Source organism: Neltuma alba, unplaced genomic scaffold, assembly GCF_004799145.2.
Source record: "Neltuma alba isolate B1F8T4 unplaced genomic scaffold, ASM479914v2 tig00012932_pilon, whole genome shotgun sequence".
In the NCBI taxonomy this organism is placed as follows: Eukaryota; Viridiplantae; Streptophyta; class Magnoliopsida; order Fabales; family Fabaceae; genus Neltuma; species Neltuma alba.
Window position 1 is genome coordinate 1 of NW_021637298.1, and position 10,665 is coordinate 10,665.

The 10,665-nt window shown below is 35.4% G+C and overlaps 1 protein-coding gene across 1 annotated transcript; it reads right to left on the bottom strand.

Moving 5' to 3' along the window:
• Positions 1 to 9,424: 9,424 nt before the first annotated feature.
• Positions 9,425 to 10,557, bottom strand: LOC114732731 (uncharacterized). Its single transcript, XM_028920067.1, has 2 exons — positions 10,480 to 10,557; positions 9,425 to 10,355 (listed from the first exon to the last, which is right to left on the bottom strand). The coding sequence occupies exons 1-2, from the start codon at positions 10,555 to 10,557 to the stop codon at positions 9,441 to 9,443; spliced, it is 993 nt and encodes a 330-aa protein (XP_028775900.1). The 3' UTR covers positions 9,425 to 9,440.
• Between the last annotated feature and the right edge of the window lie 108 nt (positions 10,558 to 10,665).

Consider the following 10,665-nt stretch of genomic DNA (forward strand, 5'->3'; position numbering starts at 1 on the left):
AAAAGTATTTCTAGCATTCAAATAGATCATAAATTTATAAATATCTTTCTAACATAACTTAACAAAATAAAGCATTGAAATCCTATAGTCATGATAAATAAAAATATAACATAACATGTACTTGAGAAGCACAAAGCCTTCATGGCTCATTCCATTAGCACCTTCCCTTCATTCCTACTAGATCCTTACCTAAAAATGTTAATATAAAGGATGTGATCTAACGTTTCAATAACTAATGAAATTCTAATCTATATAGACAAACTATATGACAAACGAGTTTATATTTGTATATCTATATTTGAATGCTTATGTATGAAAATCATAGATTTATATATTCAACTTAATTTCACTTTCAATTCAACAATATACTAATATCATTTTGCATATATCAAAAAATAATATGCAATATGCAGCCTCCCTTATATCACCATCTATCCTTATATCACTAACTAGAGCCATAAGCTAACACAAAGTCTAATAGAAATTAATCCATTTTACTGGATTATTCCAAACTCACCAAAATTGAAGATATATCCGACTAAAGATATAGAGCTCAAGTTTGGACTATGGCTTCCCTCTTTGCAAACAAAAATAAAGGGGTGTCATATGTCCCATAGCTCCAATAAATTCCCAATCAAAGAAGAATATGGAAGAAGGGGTCTTAACAAGTGCCATCCATATGCACCGAGTGATGACATACCAGGTGGTAATATTATATCCGTGTAAATTTTCTTCTATCCTTAACCCAACAATGCATATGCCATATGCAAATAATGTTACATTAGAAGTATGTCCTCAATATATTATAAATAAAATAGCAATAAAAGTTATGTTTCAATAACTATCAATATATTTAAATATTGAATATAATTAATAACAATAAATCTTAACAAAATAAAGTAATATATTAAAACATTTATTTGAAAACTTATAATATATACAATATTTCAGGATGATATAATAAAAACTAGTAAGTCCACAACATAATCATACACAATTCACATATACATGAAAGAACTTTCTAAGTTACCTGCGACTCTTTAGCTTACAAATAACTATACAATAATTACTCCAAAATTCTCAAGAATCTACAAAATTGTACATAAATATTTATTATATATAAATCAAAACTATTCTAAAATTCTAAGACTACCCTCTAAACTAAAAAACATAAACAAATAAACTCTCATAGATCGAACTATTTACAATAGATACAATATTATTTGGGAATAAAATTTTCATATAATACAATATTTAAATTTAATAACTTAAATAAATATATATATTTTTATTACCAAAATCTAAATATTTCACATTAAAATCTTAACTATTTAATCTATTTACTTAACCCAAACAACTCCTTTGGATTATAAATAAATTTTAAAATTATTTGAACAATATATCTTTAACCTATTTAACATTCAAACTAATAAAAACCTCAATAATATTTTAAATAACCCAAATAATTTATTTAAATTCAATTTAATCAATAAAAACATTCCATATGCCTTGAATAATAAATTTTTCAACTAAAATCTTAATTAACATTCTCAAAATAATCATAGAACAAATATAAAGCAATTAAAATGCATTAATAATGTATCTTTTAAATTTCTACAATCATATATCGTCAAAAGTCACTACTTACTCCATACCTAAATCACAAATTTTTTTCTAAATATTATAATAATATTATCAATATAAAGCTATAAATGTGTAGAAAATATTCATGAAGAAAATTTGATTAAAAAAATATATTTATGTACTTAAATAATCCTCAAAACCTACCACATATTCTGCAACTCAGCTAGCTTGTTCTCTCTTTTCCTCTCTACCTCACGTTCTCTGTTCTCTACTTTTCGCACAAAATGAAGGGAAAACAAAAATTGCACGTATTTAATATCCTCGTGTTAATTCTCTTCTTTGATTTTCTTATGCCTACATTACATCCTATTCCCTTCCTCAGCCACCCGTCCCTTTTTTTCTTTCTTCATTAATAACCCCCTCCCTTTTCTGCTGTCAGTGGAAAAAGGTTGGTGGGTTTTTTAAAAAAATATTATTTAATCAATAATTTTCAATTAACTAATAAATTTACATATATATGCGTGTGTGTGTGTGTTTCAAATAGTATGTTACACTTAGATTTTGCTAGAACTTGATTGAATCTATCAAGAATATAATGGGAAATCTCAAGTGAAGAGTTTATGATTAGACGTAGGCTTAAGTAGTGGATGACGTGCGAAATTGTTGCATGAGTTGGGAAATCTCACCGGGCAGAAGGCGTCAAAAAATGATAAATTTCACTTTTTAATTAATATAATTGTTAAATATGATAAGGTGATGTGAGTAGAGAGGAGGAAGATTGAAGTTAAAGTAAATGTTTGAATGTAGGCCTTTGAATATTGATTTGTCAAATTGTAAGATGCTACATCTTCTGGTACACCAAACTCTATTTACGTGTTTTGTCTTTGTGTGTTCTTGTTAGTGTTGTCCTTTTCTAGTTCTGGGCTTGTTTCTTTCCTGCTTTCTGATGTTCGTTTCTTTTTGGGACTGATGCCTTCTGATGTTAATGGGCTCCTGGAATGGGCTATGAGTTTAGTCCACTTTCTGAGCCTTTTTTTATATTTCTTTTCATTTTTGGATTATATAATTTAGCTTTATGTATAAAAATTGTACCAAAAAAAAAAAAGAAATACTTGCCATTGTCATGAACCATCATTCATGTCTAATTTGAAACGGTTTGATTTAACAATTTTTAACCTATAATTTTTCAGAACAAAAAAAACTACTTTCTTTTTGACAAGAATGACCATCTTTTTAAATGCTATATGCTTTGAGAAAACATCAATCGCTGTACACTTTGTTTTTTTTTATAAATAAAATATCAATTTATTACTCAAACAAAAATATTGTGCAAAGAGGCTAATCAATCACATTCGGTCGATTTGAACAAAGCCCAAATAAATCAAAGAAAAATGCTGGCCCATCAAGACAGAAATAAGAAAGTATAACAAACCTTCAAGTCAACAATACTAGCATGACGAGAACATAAAAGTGAAGGCAACAATACATAAATTAAAGCAGGCTCGGATATGAATGTAGTCCATGTCGTCCGGTTTTAGTAGGTGCACCCAAACTCATTCCAAGGTCGCCCAGGCCCCAGGCAGCGGAACAGGTTATGGAGAGAGAGTTGGGACTTATGGACTTCTGTAAGGAAACTGGTGAGGATGATCACCTTTGACTTGACTATGTTAATAAACAGGCTATAAGTTATTTTTATCCTCAAACTACTTGTAAAAGAGCTATGAGCATTCAAAAATTTTTTTGGCTCAATATTGTCTTAAAAGTATTCGGAAAAAAGCAATATCATCCTAATCGTTAAATTAATGTCAATATTCTCTTAAAAGAACTAATGGTTAGGATTACATTGTTCCATTTTTAAAAGTTTTGAGGCAATATAGAACAAAAATATTTTCGAACATCCACAACTTCTTTACAAATACTTTCAAGATAAAAATAACTCCTGACCTTGATAAATCAAAATTTACTCATAGTCAAAAATCAAAATTCACAGAGTCGCAAGGTTGAGGGATGGCTGGATGCGATAGTGACTTTTTAGAGAGCCCTTATTCCTTTCTATCCGAACCACCTTCCCGCACAGCTAGACCCACACACTATATTTATAAATCCAAATCCAAGATGAAACAATAGGCTTTCAAAAGAAATAGAGAGTCACTTTCAAAAGAATAGGGAATGCTTTGAAATTTCCTCTCACAATCATCTCCTCAAATTCAACATGAAACAATAGAGGGTCACTTTCAAAACAAACAACAAAGAGTCTTTCAAAAGAATAGTGAATGTTTTGTAGTTTCCCTCACAATCCTGTCCTCAAATTCAACACGACGAAGCAAGAGAGAGTCACTTTCAAAGCAAACAATAGAGAGTCACTTTCGAAAGAATAGCGAATGTTTTGTAGTTTCCTCTCCCAATCCTATCCTCAAATTCAAACACGAAGCAAGAGAGAGTCACTTTCAAAGCAAACAATAGAGAGTCACTTTCAAAGCAAACCGTGATGAGTCTTGGTGATTTACTCTCACAATCCTCTCCTCAAATTCAACATGAATCAATAGAGAGTCACTTTCAAAGCAAAATGTAGTGAGTCTTTGTGATTTACTCTCACAATCCTCTCCTCAAATTCAACATGAATCAATAGAGAGTCGCTTTCAAAACAAAGAGTCACCTTCAAAAGAATAGTGAGTGTTTCGTGATTTCCTTCCTTTGACCACCCCTCTTCATTCTTTAGGTTTCTCTCCTTATCTGTGCTACAAGTCTCTTCAAATCCAGGGAACTTTGCCTCAACGCCCATCATCCTCACCATTATCTTTACACCAATCTCAACATCTTCTCTTCTCTCTCTCTCTCTCTCTCTCTCTCACTTACCCTTCGCATTTTCCATCTGCCAATGGCTGATCCTGCGAGGTTAGTATACTCTCTCTCTCTCTCTCTGAATCCCATACTCTGTTTCTCTGTTTTTTTTTCCTTCATTTTTCATTTATTCACTCTTTAGATCTTTATATCTATACTTGCATCTTCAAGCTTCTTTGCTGTATGTAATATAAGTTCATAATAATAGTGAGTTTGCTGGTTTTCTGCAGTTCAAAGCCCTGGCATTCCATCTTTGTATTCTTGATTACAACGATAGCCATGGTTGTTCAAATGCACTTCCCCAACTCGTCCCCTGCAGATAAATACTCAGCAAACGTGTGGATTTTCATAGTATGCTTGTTCGTCTATGCATTTTCATCCGCCTACCACAAGTCTCATGCCTCCACCTCAAATAGTGATACCCCATATTTCAATCTCTCCTCTCACATAGCTGTAATCTCAGGAAGCATGGCTTGTGCTGTACTCATATCAGTGCTGGGTTCTAAGCCTGTTATAGCGCTCATCTCATCATCATTCTTCATTTGCCTCCTTGTATATTTTTCCCCCAACCCAGTGACGGAAATATGCAAGAAGATGGCTGCATATGTGCACCGCAAGTGCAAAGGAGCTGATCATGACGATGACCCAGCAGACAACATGGAACTTGGAAGGAAATAATAAAAAACAAAGGTTGGGCAATCATCAGACAGGTGTAGAGTATTCCGAAACTGCGCGTGTTATAATGCTGTTGTACTGTTGACTGTTGTTCTTCCCTTAGAAATACGTTTTTCAATATATTATATGGAAGGCTTTCTCAATTATATTTGGGGAATTTAATTTAATCATGATTACATATATCTGACTACTCAGTCACTTAGTTCTTTTAACAAAATGAAAGGCATCTGTTGTATACTTGTGTTGTTTTCATCGGGCCAGGGCACAGGACTTTTTAATAGTTTAAACCTGAAGTATACACTATATAGCTTCTTTTAGAAAATAGGAATGAACTGGCCATCAACATATAAAGGAAATCGACATGAACGAATATCATATTTAAAGCCAAAATATTCATGTTATGGAATTGAAAATTGAAAATGCAAGCTAATCATTAGAACCAAAAATATGTTATTCTTTTTGGTGTGACCTTCTAGCTCTCGGTCACTTAATGTTAGTATAATACTTGATAGAAGAGTTCATCCAAAACCGTTTAAATTGGATTATACATTAAGTCAAATCAAATGACAAATTGATAAAAAAAAAAAAAAAAAGGAACAAATTCGATTATAATTGAAGTTGGCTTTTGTAAGACGTAAAGTTTGTTACTACAACAGCAGGGCTTGCAGATCAAAATTTAAGTCAATGTCCAGTGGGAGTAAAGATCAATGATGAGATGAGATGGTAAACTCGAAGCTGAGTGCGGGTGATGTCTAGCTTACATGAACAGAGTCATAAAATGCTAAGGGTATTTTGGTCAGGATAAATTGCCTCCGAGGAAATTTTGGATTTTCCATGAGGCAGTTGTTAATATTTGGTCTCCCAAGAAAAGGGGTTGAGACCTCAGACAAACCAAAAGAAGGAAAATCCGACACCCCTCTTCATTTCTCCTTCCTATTTCAGTTTCCATTGCCAAACAGCTTGGAGAAGTTGTCCAAGAAACAGAAGGGGTAAAATTTGGAAGAATTCAAAGACGAAGTTTAGATGTCACCATCTGTTTACCTTTGAAACAGAAGTACACATTCTCGACAATCAAACAACCCTCGGTATTTCCCAGTTAGAGACAACAAAATCCAATGTCAAACGAGAGAGGCTAGGATGTTAAGTATGATTACAAATACTGGCGAGAAATTCAAAAGTCAGTGGGATCGCCAGCACCTAAAATGTAGCAGACTTCACTCTTTTAGATATATATGTTGTTCTTTACATGGTTCCGTATCCTCTAAATAGTCAATCTGAACAAAAATTCGTTATCACCCTGTTTGGAAGCACTAAGCTCGTTTCACATATGTTTCTCGTACTTCATAAGTTATGACCCGAAACCTACTTATAAGCCATCTCGTTTAGAATATTTTCTGCTATACACTGCATACCAAAATTACAGCATCTAAACCGTGGACAACAATCAAGTTCACGAAACAGCATGTAGATCAGAAGACTAGGATGTCACGCTTGACAACATACGTGAAATAGTTGTTTTTATTAAGATACAGAAGTACTTGTGTTCATATTTTAAATATTGATATTACAAACACCAACACAGGCAAAAATAGGCATAACACTGTAGGAAGGGGGAAAAACTTTTCTGACTACCGGAACTAATTTATCCCGCAAGTACAACTGGACACTGCATATCCCAAATCAGTATTTCAGTACTGAGGCTATTTACTGCTAAAGTTGCATGTAAATGCATATCAAGAGAGGGCAATAAGGTCAATAAGTTGCGGAATGAGTGGATGGCTACTCAATAGAAAAATATGCCACACTGACTCAACTAAGACACAATCACATCAATATCAAAGTAGACATCAACAATGTAGAGTAAAATTCATGGCGAAAGCAGACTAGCTCGTAAAGATCAGAATAAAACAGGAGAAAATCCTTTTTCACGCAAGGATAAGTGTAATTAACACAGAGCGAACCCAGTAAAATGAAAGATTAGAATGAACAAATAAACTGGAGATTTACTGAATCATATATGTCTGCAGCAAAACCAGAGCGAAGAACACTAAAAAGAAGAAACTCATCATAGGATACAAAGAAATCGCCATACTAAGATCATTGTATGTAGCATGGAATGATGGATAGGATCAGATGGATGCTCAATATTATGTTCAGTGAGATTCCTTAGGTAAGATGGACAGCTCTTGGGAAGGGAAGGAAAAAAAGAAGTCATATCAACGGAAAGGATTCCACACTAATGCAAGCTCTCTGAATTCATATTAATTAGTTAAATAACTGTGTGCACATCACACAAAACAAAGCATTTGAAGGCAGATAACCCTCACGAGGCTACACCATCTGGTGCATCGAGCTGAAAGGTGTCCACAATCAATTCTTCAAGTGATGTATGGTGCAGAAACATGGAGGTGACGAAAGATAAGGATAAACTATCAACAACTGAATTTTAGCTATTATAATTTTACAGTTGTCAAATAAATTTTGGTTCAAACATAGAACTCATACAAAGTAACATATTCAAGATAAGTTACTGCGTTATAGGAGCATTCAAATACCGAGAAGAAACAATTCGCATTTATTAAAGTCTCAATTAACAATTTATAATTGCAGGTTCTCTCTTTCAAAGTCCAGCTACAGTGGCAGCAAGATGAAAAACTATAAACATAAAGTAACTCAAGTAGCTTGGCTAAATAGAGATAAGGTTGTTGCATTTTAGTAAAAAAACGAGAAAGACAGAGAGCTCAGAACAGCACTTTCTAGTCTCAGATCAAGCAGGCGAGGCCAAAGCAATCGTTCCATTACCTCATTGCCCCCAAATGGTTTACAAGCTAGAATTACCTAACTCAGCAGGACAGCACTTTCTAATGTACTACCTAAAGACATTCACGTGAAGGAAGACAAGCATGAAGGTTACACTTAAATAGCAATGGCAAGAACTTCATTTCACTCCAAAAGGCACCAAAGTTGTGCACTGAAGGAGCATCACCAGATTTATCAAGTAGGAGAGGACCCCTAGAGGCAACTTGCCTCTGCACCCCAGGCGTGCCTTTTGGTACCTTAACTGCTTCAAACAAAATCACAAACACAGCATGTAGCACTTTGGTACTCAACTCATAGTTTGAGCTTAACTTCACATTCCTCTTAACAGTTTGAAAATTCGAATCAGCTGGAACTAAATTATAAAAGACATTGGCATATAGGGATGTATAATACAAAGAAGAAGGAGAATGCATAGGTATCCATCAACCAAGCCGGTTAAACTAAACATATAGGTACCTGCCAAACAGTTCAAGTAAAATTTCTAACTCCCTAACAAACAGAATTTACATTCCACTTCATTGATATTTCATGTACGAACTAATGAAATGCACTATTAAATTTAAAAAATAACAAAAATCTGATAGATACCAATGCCCTTTACTAGTTTATTCTCGGAAAAGGCGTGGCAGTCCCACTACAGATGAAGACTCAGTCTAGGATTAGATATTATAATAATTGTTTTATGTTTTACGTCTATATATGTCTACATGTGACCATGTTATGTGTCTCATCTTACCCATTATAAGTGTCTTGTGTCAGTTACTACATGTTGTCATCAGTTTCATGTATCTAAGGCATGGTAGTTACTCAGTTATTTTGTCACAAGATAAACCCCATATTATGTATTCTGCCAAGGACATGAATGAAATACCATTCAGAAAACTGTAGAGATTCTCCTACTTCTACTTCTAGGATTAGATTTTGCTTCTAGAAGACTCCCACACCTTCTACCCCTTATTCCATCTCTCTCTCTCTATCAAGTTTCTACCAAAATCTCAATAAAAATTATAAACGATTTTCTTCAACTATTACTGAGCAATCACAGATTCAGCCGAGATTGTTAGTACTCTGAGATTTTGAATAACAATATTAAAGAGAGAAAATAAAACGAAGATATTAAGAAGATCACCCCCTATAAACCGCACATCATGCTTGCTCCTACAGTACAATTTTCGATAAAACATCAGTAAATACAAATGATTTGCTTGTTCACCGATCACCGCATTATGACAACATAAATTATTTTGTCACAGTAATGGTATGAAAGAGAACAAAGGGGTTACTGACTGAAGCTTGACGAAAACAACAATGTGGTGGAATTAAGCAGCACCCGGACTGGAATATAATTCAAGAGACCAACGCGCAAAAGCATTCCACATTGCAATAAAGGATCATATCATGACTAGAAACGAACTATTAAGTTTCAAAATAATTTCGATGTTAGACAGATTAGCAAATGTACAATTACTGAACATGTAAATAACAAAATGGGGGAAGAAACGTATATACAACTGTGGGGATTAATTAATCTTCTTGTCCATTTTGGTCACAAGCTGGCGCATCTGAAACCTCCAAAACAAGAAATAAGCCAAGCCTAACCCAATCAAGATGAACATCCAAATATTATCGTCTTCATCCTCCTTCTTTGATCTCATTTCTTGTATACTAAAACTCTCCCTCCCTGAATTCTCCACTGCCCCCTCGTTCACATTTCCATATAACACATACACTCTATCCCTTTCCCCCACGGCAACCGACGTAGGAAACCTCTCCAAATCAAGATCAATCTTATCGTACACTACTCCCTCCGCCCAACTATCTTGGCTTTTCAAAAGCCATAGCTTATTCACGGGGGAGACAACAACAACGACGCCGTCACTCCGGATGGCTATGTCGTCCGCACCAGTCAAATCCTCGTTCAACAACACCAGCTTCACCCTCCCATCATCCTCACCTACCTTGAACATCTTGCCCGTACTGGATTGCACCACCAGCAGATACCCCTTGGAGACATAAGCAATCCCATTCAGCCCAACGGAACTATACGGTGTATCCCGGTCCACAGGATGAGCTGTGTACTGTGGCGCTCTCGAGAAGATCGAGGCCTCTCCTTTCTCGTTGACCTTCCAGATGTAGTTACCGGCGGAGTTGGTGACATAGGCATTACCCTTGTAATCCACCGCGACGTCGTTTGCAATTGGAGGGGTGGACTCATCGTCGTCGATGGCTGCGTTGAGAGTAGACAGGAAAAGACGTTGACGAGAACGGAGGTCGTAGGCGGCTAGGGCGTTGAAAGGTGGGAGAGGCTCCCGAGCATGGACGACAACTAGGAGGCGTTTCTTAAGGGAATCGACGGCGAGACCAGAAAAGGTAACATTTTCAGGGAATGAAGGGTCAGAGATAAAGGTTTCAAACAACGCCGGCGTCAGAGACGGCTGAGATGACCCGTTGATTGAGTGATCCAACGAGAAAGTGCTGACCCAATCGGTCCCAAGCTAGGCCTTCCGGGTAGAGATTCAGCGACCTGAAATTGATGCTGTGGGGTGATCCAGCGATAACTGAACTAGGCCTTGAGATGAGAAAGGTGATGGAGAACACGAAGAAGAACAAGGCGTGCTCGGACGAAACCATTGACATTGTGATGGCTCCTTCAGGAAAAATTGAGGGCAAGAAGGGAACCATAATTAGTATGGTACTCACCCCTCCAAGTGTTCTAAGAGAATTTGGCAAGTAATTTTGTATTTG